The sequence below is a fragment of the Haplochromis burtoni genome, unplaced genomic scaffold (assembly GCF_018398535.1).
Source record: "Haplochromis burtoni strain Fernald_Lab_line unplaced genomic scaffold, NCSU_Asbu1 Contig_65, whole genome shotgun sequence".
Lineage (NCBI taxonomy): Eukaryota > Metazoa > Chordata > Actinopteri > Cichliformes > Cichlidae > Haplochromis > Haplochromis burtoni.
The window spans coordinates 2,328,294-2,341,922 of record NW_024582426.1 but is presented as its reverse complement, the minus strand read 5'-3'; the positions used below and the strand labels follow the sequence as shown (position 1 = coordinate 2,341,922).

The 13,629-nt window shown below is 40.5% G+C and overlaps 1 protein-coding gene across 4 annotated transcripts in view; it reads right to left on the bottom strand.

The window, feature by feature from the left end:
* Positions 1 to 13,629, bottom strand: part of palld (palladin, cytoskeletal associated protein) — a 67,345-nt gene that overhangs the window by 32,555 nt on the left and 21,161 nt on the right. For all 4 annotated transcript variants that reach the window (XM_005923342.2, XM_005923344.2, XM_005923343.2 and 1 more), the window contains exons 3-9: positions 9,182 to 9,357; positions 7,119 to 7,182; positions 6,351 to 6,468; positions 6,209 to 6,271; positions 2,801 to 2,942; positions 2,650 to 2,673; positions 1,835 to 1,954 (exon numbers count right to left, since the gene is read on the bottom strand). In XM_005923342.2, the coding sequence (XP_005923404.1) occupies positions 1,835 to 1,954; positions 2,650 to 2,673; positions 2,801 to 2,942; positions 6,209 to 6,271; positions 6,351 to 6,468; positions 7,119 to 7,182; positions 9,182 to 9,357 (707 nt within the window). The remainder of the gene's footprint in view (positions 1 to 1,834; positions 1,955 to 2,649; positions 2,674 to 2,800; positions 2,943 to 6,208; positions 6,272 to 6,350; positions 6,469 to 7,118; positions 7,183 to 9,181; positions 9,358 to 13,629) is intronic.

Below are 13,629 nucleotides of genomic sequence, written 5' to 3'. Positions count from 1 at the left end.
CACACACACACACACACACACACACACACACACACACACACACACACACACACACACCATCACTGCATATCTGATCTGAAGCAGCAGCTGGGTCCAGTCAGTTCAGTCTGATGCAATTCCTGTTTATTCAGCCTTTGCTTTAAACTGTGCGGTGAGTCCCGTTCTGTACATACACAGTTCTGTCTGTGAGCATGCACACAGAAATATTTGTGTCCCGCTCCACTCACAAATTTCACCTTTCCCTCACATGCGACATAACAACAATACACACAAAAGAAGACAGTGATCTTCTAAAGACCTACCATGGCAGCTTTTATTAATGAATGTAAACTGTAAGACCTCAGGGGAACTACTGGACTATCAGTGCTAGTGCAAAGAGCCTGAACTGACTCCTTTGCCAGATTTCCTCTGTTTTGGAAAACTTCATCTTTATTTAATTTTATCTTTTGAAAAACAAGGATATTGGCGTAACTGTTTAAAGCCTATTAACCCTCTGAGGTCTAACTCATCAAGGTATTGAAACATTTTATTTTTACTGTTCTCCAAAGAACAATTAAAAACAGGATAGGGTTACAGTCATCTAGGTATGATTCAGACCTCACAGTGTTAAAGCCCAATAAGGAGAATATAGGCCATCACCAATGGATTTCTCAGAAATCAACCATAATTAAGATGCTTGCCAGCAAGTTCTGTTACTAAAGCCTGAAAAACAAAGTCTGGCAGCACGACAGCACCCAGAACCTGAAACTAGAATCATTGAAAGCAAACAAGTTAGAGACCAAAAAGTCTGGCCTTCAAAATTGCCAGGACACATGTAGGAAATTAGTTATTAACTCTGAAATTCCTCCAGATTTGGGGGATTTTCATGTGACTTCAACAATGGATAATACTGAAACCACAACTTAAGACAAGGATGTCAAACTGTCTTTAGTTTATGAGCCACATACTCCCCAATTTAATTCCAAATGGGCTGGATCAGTAAAACCAGTGAATTATAACATTTTTTTAAATCATTTTTTTTCTTTCTTTCTGTGTAGAGAAGCTTGAGTAAATTCTGAAAACATTAACAATCAGTGAAGCATCCGTTTACGAAACAGATGAGACGTCTTAAGAAAAATAAGTCCATTTTCAACTGTAAGTTTCAGTTTTTCCACGTTCAGTCATTCTACTGTCATCGCAAAGAAACGCTATTGTTGTGAATAAAAGAAATGCATCTGCACGGCTCCTTGGCTTAACCAATCTGTGGTATGGCGGGTGATCAGTAATGTCTTAGTTACAAACAGAGCTGTAAAAGTGACAATGATTCAGACCTTTGGCTCGAACAAAATTAAGAGTTCTGAAAACCAGTCTCATGATATCATCCATTCCAACATCTCGCAACACAAAGCTTCCTGCAGATACAGTAGAAAAATCCAAACTGATTCAGTTCTACAATAATATTGCACAATGCAAGGTTGCGCAGTGGACCAGATGTAGATTGTTGGTTCTTGCTGAGAGGCCGTATGTTGTGACAGCTTTTTGCCTAACCCATATGTTTTGGAGATGGGGAACAATGTAGTCTTTTGAATTTTCCCCCTGGTCATCGAACATACTGGGATGGATTTGGCACCTTATGGTTTACATTGCATGACCAGTTACTGAACCTGAAAAATATAAGTCCGGTAAGCAACCAAGCCAGAGATAAAATGGTCTAGTTTTTGATGTAGCTGGTTATTGAGTCTTTGACTTTATGTGGGGAATTAATATGTGACTCCAACATCTCAAGGCACTTCTATATTTGCCTCATTGGCTTGTTAATATGCTGATAATGTTGTTCAGTCTGTTTCAGACGCACCTGGGGTAACGGTGAGTTGGGCTGTGCTGCTAACAGAGCCATAAAGATTGGAGGCAGTGCAGCAAAACAGACCTCCGTCCTCTGGAAAGGCCTCGGCAATAACGAGGGTGCAGATCTCCTCTAAAAAAAAACAAACAAATAAACCACACCTCTGAAAAAAAGTAAATTTTTGATGATTAAGAGAGTTGAAGCTGAGAGACAGAATAAACACAGGCGTGAGACACTGAGACTTGACTTGTTGTGACTTGATTTGTTTGTGATGAGCAGAGTGACACGTTGACACTTGATTTGTTTGTAATGAAACATAATAGAGATATCACATCAATATGGGGATGAATTACATACACAGAAGCGTGATGATTGACATGTCACGTAGACTGATGAATCACTATTCAGACGCACGGAGAAGATGAATAAGCACAGACGTAACTATTAATGAAGAACAGCCAGACACGAGTGCAGATGTTCAGGGATGTCTGAGTGATTCAAAGCCAGAAAGACGCACCTGAAATGACCCCTGAGTCACACAGGTGGAAAATATCTGACATAAATTAGTGTGTGTCATTGTTTATGTGTTGGAGTTAGCAGATGATGGGGCTTCAGGGACTCCCTGTGACTGCAGCAGATGCAATAATGAGTGTTGTGTCAGATTTATTGACTTGTGATCTTCTGTAGTTATGACCTAGGCTGCAGTTCAGCTTGAGTCTCCAGCCAAAGTTTATAATCCATTGCTAAATTTAACCACTGACTGCGGCTGGGAACATGAAAGCAGAGTAATTGATAGAGTAGTTCTTGGAGGAACTGAGGTGACATACCTGGCTCAGCTGCAGATCGAGGCTCTAATTTACAGCAAATAACAGACAGAGGAAGAGAACAAAGACATTATGATTATTAATGGATGTGAAATCAGTTTAATTCTAAAATCTAAAAATGGCTTAGCTACAACAGTTTGCTCAATTGTCTCACTTTTCTGGAGAATACGAAAATCAGGAGAGTCCTGGATCTCGTTTCCCTGGCGGTACCATCGGACCTGCAGAGGAGGACTTCCACGAACCCTGCACTCCAGAACCACTACCTGGCCCTCAGATGCCTGGGCATCCTGCAGGAGCTGCACACAGGAAGGAATGATAAGCCAAAATATAATGAAAAAATAAGAGAGATCATGAGAAAAAGGAGCGAGTGATAGGTGACAAGTATAGAAGAAGGAGAAAGATGGCATGGCAGTAGCTTATATGCAAACAGCAAAGTGGATGAACTTAAGAAGCTACAAGGCTATCAAAAAAATAAAAGCTTATTTTCACAGGACTTCCACTTTAGCAAACCAGGAGTCCCCTTTAATTGGCTCCATCTGGTCCCTTCGTTTTGTGCCTCATGCAATCAGATAATGTACCTTAATCTGGCTGTTTACTCCATATATTTCATCTTTAGTCTAAAATGAGCATCCGTTTCCTTCCAAATAGCTGTCACCAAGTGCCGAGACTTAAAACGAGCTTAGATCACTTTGTCAAAATTGATGAAATTATTTCTTAAATATTTGGACACTGACAAACCGAATGTCCTTAAACAAAAGTCATTGTTTCCAACATCTGTTAATCATCATTGATATGGATGTGCACTGGAAGTTTTTGAAGCAGGATTTTTATCACATCACCCAACAATTACGTGATGGTTTTTGCTTCATAAGTAATCTCAGTTCAAAATAATCCAAATGCATTTTATACTGGCCTTGGTGCAGCCATTTATTCTATCCGCTGCCTGTTACAACTTGTTTTAGCTCCCTTCACCCTCACTTTAAGCCAACTCGTCTCTGATTGGCTGCTCCTAATAGACATAAAATTTGAACAGTGGGTGGGCGTGGCTTCAGGGCAGCCAGAGTCCATGACGATATCTGCTCTCACTGATCATACAGAACAAAGAGGAGTAGGAAAAAAACATCCTGCTGTCTCACAGGGATTACTTGTGCAAACTCTGACCTCAATACTTTGAATTTTGGCCATTAAAACACTCCTCATTTATAGAAAAGAAAGGCCTAACAGCTCCCTTTTAAGTTGGCTACCATAAGCTAGTACTTTATTAGTATAGCTTTTCTTATAACAGAATAAATTACACTCTTTGTTTGTTAATTATTAACCCATCTAATATTTTCAGTTGTTTTAAGTTTGGTATAAATCGGGGATTTCAAGCTAATTTTAGTTCCTGAGTCAAAGCCCATTAAATCAAGTGACCCTAAAACATTGCAATAAAATATAGCTTTATTTTAGTGTGAGTAAGAAGAAATAAACAGTGCCTGTTAATGAACCATCCATTCACGATAAGTAATTGTAATATCAACAGTACGTCAGGTTAGGTGTGCACTGGAGTTCACAGTGAATCTACAAAATAGTTTTTTCAAACTAAAAAAAATTAAATAATTTGACAAGATCCAGAAAATATTTTTAACTTTTTATGCATTAAGTGCATATGCACATGTATGTGTGCTTTAAGGGGGATAAACCCCCCACATGGGTGCTCTTTATTTCCCAGTTGGAGGCCCTCCACTTTACAAATGACCACCTCTGTCCAATTAATCACACCACAGCTTATCAAGTTGCAGAAGTTAAGAAAAAACACATCCTTATGAGAGCTGAGGTCAAATCCACGGTGACATGGACTGCTACATCCCTCAACAGGAGGCACTCAGTGTCAGTGTGGATAAATGTGCCTCTCACTGTGTTTCTGGGCATACTTTGAGAAGAGCATGGGTTGAATGTACATCATGGGTGTGTGGGTGTATGGGTGCGCTGTAAGGGTGACATCACAGTGCTGACTTCACTACAGGCAAACATCCTCTCATCGAGATGATTAAAGCTTGCTATAGTTTTGAAAGGAGGCTGGGTGCGGGGGTGAAGAAAAACAAGTGACTTTTTGTAATGAAGTGCAAAATGATTTAGAGACTGACTGGCTCAATGAGAGTGAAAGAGACCTGACCCTTGTGGGTTTGGTGGGCATGTTTGAAGCCTCAACTCGTCTCATTCCTGCCATCACATGACCCACAGCCTGAGGAAAAGAGGGAGATGAGGGCTGTTGGAGGAGTGCTGAAGAGTCTGAGTTGGAAAAGGACGTCCTGGAGCCTGAAGAGGAGGAGCTCCCATCAAAGTCTATGTTTTATCTGACCCGCACTGCTGAAAGCCACAGCACTGCATGCTGTTATTATGGGAAGACAAAGAGTCTGAGGACAATGTTTAACAGGTTCTGTGTTTGTATGTGTACATGCATTGCATGCATGATGAATTGCATGTATCCTTTTTATGGTTTGGGTAACAATTCCCTTGTTCTTTTTAAAGGAAATCTTCATGGTATAGCATTCAAATATGTCAGACAATGGCAGGCTTCTAATTTTGCCACAGCAGCAAAGAGTTAAAAACGGTGCTTTATGTATAGACTGTACATAAAAGATAGACATAGAAACCATGATGTCACCCATTGTTTTGTAAAGTAAAGTTCTGGGGCCTCTACTTTAGCCTTGTGGTTGTCGTCTTGATGTTTTTTTGGAGCCAGACATGACGTATATGGACGAGATTTCAGAGTTATTAGCTAAACTTGGCATGCTTGGTTAGTGAGCTGCATCCCCAAACTATACAGTTACACCTGCAAATTAATGATGAATATCATATAAATAAAATCATTTCACTCACCAAGACCTGAGCACAGACTTCGTGGATGTGCTGTTAGTATAATTAACCACACATGAAGCCACAATGGTTGTCAGATAATTGTATTAAAAGTGCTTCAGGGTAACCAACGCCACAAATGTTACCTAAACTTCCAGTTCAGTGACTCACATCAGTAACTAGCAACAGTATCGACAGCAACATAAAGCTCCCAAGCCTTTAGTAATGGTTAACTTTAAGTCTCAAAGCAATTCAAAGGCTAAGTAAGGGTAAAAAATAAATTTAAAAAAAAAGCTACTTTGGCTGGTTCCTTGCCTCAAGAGTACACCACAGTGGGTACCTCTATATATTTAATTTTGACTTTATTTAATTTTACATCAGATGCCCTTCCTGTTTAAACTCCAAAAGAAATTTGTGTTTCAGTCTAGCATTGAAGAAGCAACCTTTCACTTGTCAAGCAAATATGTGTGTACTACACTGAAAAAAACATAACCTTTTGAGAGAAATTAGCTATAGCTCGCTAAACTGCCTCAAGTGGCCATTCAAGAAATTGCAGTTTTTAGCACTTCTACCCTGGCTTCATTTTTCAGTCCCAGAGGTTATTGGTTATTGTTGTGGTTGATTATTATTGGGGTTTTTTAGCAGTCACACATGTTCATGATGTTTGCCATGTCTACTTACGTTTTGTGTAAAGTATGTTACACAAAAGTGTATGCACACTTACCTTGGTGAACAGAGGAGGGCCTGAGACTTCACCAGCATAGAGTGATGAAACTGGGCTCTGCATCTAGAAGACAACACACATTTACTTTTCCAAACAGATGAAGTTATTTAAAGAAACGGAAAGAGAAAGAAAGATGTTTTACCCGCTGTGGAGGCTGAGACAAGGACTGCACCAGGGTGGTGCGATGAGGTAGCACCTCAGGGGTTTTGGGTGAAGATGAGCGTATTGTTAGGGACATCGAAGTAGTCTTCTTCTGGACTCTAAAACAAGGAAAAACACAAACAAAAACTTATTTCTAGAAAGGAAAAAAAGAGCAATTTCAAAACTCTGTACGCTTTTATTTAAAATATAATGCTTGAAGGAAAATTGCCTCCACAGCAATTAAGATGATATCAGTGATCTTGGCTTCAGTGGGTAAACATTAATGGAAACAGAAACGAATATCAGGAAACAGTCCAGATGCAGGGAGATTTATACATAAGATAATAATGAAAAACATTTAGAAAAAGTGAAAGGACTCAGGGACTGCAAAAAATGCCCTATTGTAAAAATGGAATTGGAATTTCATGCCCAAAATGTCGTTAAATTAATACATATTTTTCACGATTGGAGAGGAAATTGAATAAAACTAAAAGTTAAAGTCTCATGAATTAAAAAGTTTTAACATTTGGAAATAAGTAAGAGACCAAACATCTCAGGTGATTTTCCCACCATATTAACCCTCCCCAGGTCATTACTGTGATTGCTGACTATGTTCTGGGTCAGACTGTTGGCTAGCCTTTTTAGGACCCAGTTAACTAGGAGCAGACAGCAGACTTGATTAGTCGCTCAAGGGCTCGGTTAGCCTGTTGGATAGTTCAAGGTTCACTGGGTCATAGCGTCAAAGGTAGTTGTGCAGGAATATACATACTGAGGCATGGTTCCTGATCTAGACTTCGATGCACCTTCTCCTTCTGAGTCTGATGACGACGCCCCTGCAGTGGAACACAATCAGAATCTGCTGTGGTTTATGTGCTACAGAACATTATATAGGCCATTTATTTCCAATTAGCTTAACAGATTTACTGTTTTTAAATATGCAACTCTATACAATAAAATTATGACTAAGTGTTTCTCAAATCTTGAAAAGAAATCAATTTCTTTTAGTACATCACACCCAAAGAGGACCAACAGAACAGCAGTCCGGTTTTGTGGAAGAAGGAAGTATTGGCTTTGTAACCTAAATTTTTGCTAGAGTTTAGTCACAAGTGTAAATGACTGCAAGGCTTACATTTATGGTGTTAAGATGAACACTGTCCCAGCTTCAAACCCTTTTTCAGAAAATATAATTTATCTTCATGCAGTTTCTTCATCTCTTCTACCTTCATCTCTCCCTATCCGTATCCTTCTCCGCCACACCAACCCTCTGCATGGCCATCTTCACTACATCCACAATTCTTCTCTGTTGGTTCCTCTTTTCCTTCTACTTGGCAGCTCCCTCTTCACTATTCTTTGTCTTCTATATCCACTATCCTTTCTCTGCACACGTCCAAATGATCTCAACCATGCCTCTGCACCTTTGTCTCCAAACCATTCAACCTGAGGCATTCTTGTGATGTACTCACTTGTGATCCGGTCCATCCGGGTCATGCTCAGTAAAATCTTAGCACCTTCAGATCCACTTCCAGGTCCACTTTCTGACATTTTGTTAGTGCCACTGTTTTCAAACCATACATAATAGCAGGTCTAATTACCAACTTGTAAAGCATTCCTTTCTCTCTTTTTGTTATCCTTATGTCACAAACCACCTCTGACACTAATCTCCACCCACTCCGCCCTACTAGGATTCTCTGTGTATTGCTTTGGATGGTTGACCCCACGCATTTAAACTCATCTACCTTCACTGTCTCTCTTCCTTGTAGCTTGACTGTTACACCTGTCTCCCTCTCATTCACACACACACGTGTATTCTGTCTTACTTCTAATGACTGTCATTCCTCTTCTCTATAGTACACACCTACTCTCCCAAAGTTGTCTGAGAAAGAAAAAAAAAAAAATCACAGTCCAGTCCGGATCTCAGTCATCCGTTAACCTGCCCACCACCGCTGCAAACAAGCTGCACCTTCTGGCCTTATCTATACGTCTTCATCAACACTCTCAAAGCAAACATTGCATCTGTAGTGCTCTTTCTTGGCACAGCTTATCAAACCACAGCAATAAGATGAATTAAACAATTGGCTGTATTCTCCTGTAAGACTTAATATCAGTCAATACATTTGCAAAAGCATCTCTGTAGTCTCAGCTGGTCAGTTATTTGGTGTGTACTTTCATCTAACCAAATTTTCATTGGTTGGACAATTACTGTTATTACATCCATGGGGCAAAAAGCGCTATATAAATAGCCTTTCAATCTTTTGTAGGCTCCCATAATTTTTTGCATCAGAAGGAACAGATTACCTGTTAAACACCACCATGTTTTTCCCACCGTGGACTTCAGAGATGGCTACAAGCTAGATTACAACACGTCAAAGAATTTGCTAGTACGGCTGCATTTGCTTAAAACAGATTATTAAAAAGTCAAGTGTAAGTGCATTTTAGTTATATGACAACACACAGTCACAACTGCACCAGGCTTCAGCATCTGACCCAAGGAGCAACCCAAACAAAGCTGGATGTCTGTCTCAAATAAGTATAAAAGTTCCTTATTGTCTGTTGTTTTGTTTTCAGTTTGAAATAACAAGGTTTACAGTGTTTCAATGTGCTGCATATACTGCCTTTTCATGTGTGTATAATTAATTTAGGCTAGAAAGCATAACAGGCAGAGCGCATGATATACTTTGTGGAACATTTTGTTAATCTGCAGATAAAATTAACCCTCTCTAACCCTCCATTGCCTGGGAACAATTGACTACGCACAGGTATCATTTCAGGCAACCGAGACTTTGGTTGGTTGACAACAACCCCAAGAAGAAGTAATGAAACGATCTGTCTGACCTTCAATGTAAACCTCAGCTGAAGTATTATCTGCTCCGAGACTGTTGGAAGCCACACAGGTGTAACGTCCTGTGTCGTCCTCAAAGGCTTCAGCAATCACCAGTGTGTGCAGGTCACCATCCCTCCAGATTTGGATGTCAGGAGAGTTGTGCAGCTCACGGCCTTCACAGAACCACCTAAAGGAAGAAGTACAAGACAAGTTTGATTACCTCAACATGTTATAGTAATAATTCATGAGAGACCTAAATTAAAATTATTTTTAAGATCTTGTTTGCCTTTGGGTCAGTCTGTTTAGGGGTCTCCACAGCAGATCATCTGTGTCTAACTCACCCTTTCTTTAGCATCCTTCTCTGTCTCACCAGCTCTCTACATTCCCTCCTTCACTAAATCTATGAATCTTCTCTCCGGGTTTCCTCTTTTTATTCTGCCTTTTTAAAGACATTCCTATTCCTTTTCTAAAAGGAGGTCCTGCTCAAAACAAATTCACCAATAGTATGCCATTTACTTACACAATCAGGTTCCTTATTAGACTTTGCAACACACAACAGCTCCATATTTTAAATGTTGGACTGTACAAAAGTATGATTGCGTCAATCACAGCTCAAAAAAAATCCTTATTTATCTTATACTGGAGTTTGGCACTGCTCCTATCTATAACAATCCATTTAGGCTCCCTTCCCTTCCCATTAGGCTAACTTAGAGCAGTCTGAAGCCAGAGTATTTGGTTTACAGGGTTTACTCTTACATAAACTGAACTAATTTTTTTGAGACTTTGGTTCTATTTAAAATGATACTTCACCGCTGTAACAGTATATATGACAGAAAATAAAGAAAAGCATAACAGAGCACCCCCCGACCTTTATGGAAACTTAAAAAGAAGCTTATATTATAGACTCGTTTGACTCATAACAAAAATTTATGTCTTGTCTATCTGACAAGGAAAAGCCACAACTCATCCTGTCAAATACAAAAACTTAAATACACCTCTTCCAAATATGATGGAGGCCTGCCAAATAAATTAACATCTACTCATTCACACACACGCACACACATACCAGGAATGTCTAAGTTTCCATATCTGCCAATTGAGGCATGAACAAGACGCCGTGTTACGGGAAGCAGAAACACCCTTTCCCCCTTCCAATCAGAAGCCTGTGTGTCTGGATGGGCGCCTGGGCTCTGCACCACCTCCTTGGGGTTTTGCTAACACAGACTTTGTTCCCTGATCTGGGACCAAGGAGAGATGAGAGAGTCCACCACACAACCAGCTTCATACGTCTCATCACTCGTCACAGGGTTATGATTAAAGCAGACCCCCCTCTTCTTCCAGCCCTATGTTACCACATCAAATAGAGGATCAAACAGCAGGAATCAAATCAACCATCTCCTACAAAATACACACATTCAAGTCCTGGCTTCAAATGCCTCGATTTGTGGGGAAACTGTTACTTTTATCTGCACTTGTATCTCACATGAGCACACTTCATCAGAACCATACTAAATGGAAGTTGTGTATCTTCTATTCAGATATTGACCTCTGAATTGACAGGGAGAGGGTTGGAATTCCCAAAATGCCAGGAGAACGAACAGCTGTTATGTTCCTCCAGAGCCCAGACCTGAGAACATTCCTACTATCTGGGAGAGCTGCGTAAAAATTCCTGACATCCTGCCGTGTGGCCGTTACATGATTTTATACACCCTGGTGTGTCAGTCAAACATCAGGCCAACTCCTCTTTCAGAAAGCAATCAATCAGCCAAAATATCCAGACAACACTTCATAATCGGGGATTTACACCTGGGAGACTGGGTGTGGGTGTGGGAGGCAAGCGGAGAAAGTGTATGAATGGCAAGTACAGTAAGAGAAGGTGAATGAGCATGAGTCAGGTGGGGTCGGATAAGAAAAATTATACGCCCTGTCATGACTGAGACAGCTCACACTCAGCGGTTCATCAGGATCAGAGACAGACTGAACACTGCAGAGCTTTGTCTGCCTCTCTCAGCTTTCTCAGCCTTTAACACCAGCCACCTTCATAGATTCATAAAAGGATTTGGGGAATATTTGCCTTATTTTTCCTGTTACAGCTCATTTTAAAACATGACCAAAGTTTAAAATTTTTTTAGTTTGCATAAGCGCAAATAATCTGTAAAACCTAAAAGCTCTGGCTATAGACAGTTTTTTCTATCCTTGGCTCTGCGTGATGTCAAGAGATGGATGTAGCTGGGGCTGCCTTAAACTTGCATTCTTTCTGATAGCCAGCAGGAGGCGACTCTTCTGGCTGCCAAACAACTTCAGCTGCATTAAGTCTATAGAAAAATGGTCCTAGTCTCCCTTGGTCTGTGACCTTTATAAACACTTTCTTGCTAAGCTTACAGGCTCAGTTAATATTGTAAATTTTGATGTTCATTAGAGTCAGAAATCAGGATCATTCAGTGTATGCTCATTGAATGAGAATACTGAGACCTCAATGAACTTGAGGGCTACACCAATGGCGAGTCTATAATAGATAAGGATTGTTGACTTAAAGCTTATCTATAATAACTTATGTGGGATTTTTCCTCTCTCTGCAACAAAGGAAGCAGGTTAGCCAGGCACCAGTGTGTTAAATGATACAAAACAGACAATGTGGAATGACAGTAATGAAGAGCTACTCAAGGAAGGATACATTATCCACCATCGTGGTAACCCTTGAAGCAACAAAGACAAGGAGTCATCTACCACATTTCAGACAACTAAAACCCAGACAGAAATGGCTGGGATGACACTAGATCCAGTTTAGTCCAACTTTGTTCTGAATTCTCATAACCTAATTCAAAATTGACAGCAGCCTGTGACTTAGAATAAAAAGTTGACATTTTTTGAGCAAACCAATATGTCTGTGTGGTTTTGAAATCCATTTTTCTGGATTATAACCAGGCAGAGAAAAGGGAAAACAACTCATCTGTGTGACTGCAGTGTCTGCTGGGGATTTGCTTGGCTGCTCACCTCACTACTTTCTTTTAAGTCACTCGCCGTATTAATAAAAAAATGGTTGACAATGGACTTTGCAGCCATATGCACTACATCTGCAGATTGCACAATACAAATCCCCTTCAGTATATGAAAATCACTTGGGCATTTCTCAAGTGCCGTTAAATTAAACACACACAGGAAAGGGCTTGATGTAACACATGACATCATTAAAGTAATGACTATGGTTTTTGTGATGGAGGATATTAAAGCTGTCAGAGGCAGTGTAAGTGAGCATTTTGTGCATGAGTGTAACTATAGTGAACAGAGGCCAGCAAACAACGGGGGGATAGGTTTCCCACAGGGTGGCCTGACTCCATCCAGACATTTCCACGCAGCAACATGTGTCAAGCGAAATGAAAAAACAGAACTGCAATTAAAGCATTTATGATATTAGTGGTCTTAAGGGTTTTTTTTTTTGCCTTCGGTAGTTTTACTTTGCAAGGGTCTCTCCTTAAATTTAAATCACAGGCCATGTACACAGTAGACAAATGGAAATGGAAATTTGTTCAGACACACAGTTCTGACAAATCACAGAGCAAGGCAGGACTCATCTGCTCCTCTGAGGGTTGACAGAGCATAAACTGGGAAGCCAAGATCATCCCCAACAAGCACAACAATAAAAACCCTTATTAATCAACCTTAATGATCTACCATTATGCATAATTACTAAGTAAACTCATTTAGAGACAGACGGTAATGTTTATTTAATCTCCTCGCTATTTCTGTGGAATGCGCTGAGCATCATGATAGGCCTAAAAAGCACGGGGATGGGGGGGGTGGGGAGACTTTGCTGAGTCCCATGCAGCAGTGCAGCACGCACAGAACAAACTGAGCTACCAGCAGGCTGATTTGGAGGGGAAGCAGGGTGTGTTAAAGAAAGCTGAGTGAAGGTAGAAATTTCTTGGCAGAGTGCAGAATTACCACCCATTTCCTCTTAACACAATACTATTACAAAACACAAATATTCAGAACATGCATATAAAATAGCTGAGAATGAATGGGCTTCACGAGCAACGCCTCACCTCTTCATTCAACCCCCCTCCGCCCAAGGGCGCCAAGCCAAGAGACTGATTAAACAACCCACCATCGCCATCAAACAGCCTGTCACCAACTTTCTGAACAATGATAGCATGTGAGAAAGCAATTAGACAGATTTCAGTGAAGACAATTGAGGCCAGATGATGGCTCGAATAGCGCCGGGTGCTTTCTGTGCTAACTTAGCTCCATACAGAAGAAGAGAGCATTCCATATGACAGGCCAAACCAGAGGCTGTTGCCCTGGCCTCGATAATGCGTGCTGAGGGCCACACTCTCCTCGTTTGACCCTGTTGTTATTTGCCTCTGTTGATGGAAAATTTTATGAAGCAAAGCTCAGTTTCACCACAAACCCAGACAGATGAAGGCCAGAGCACAGAGGGAAGAGAAAAAGAGAGGGGGGG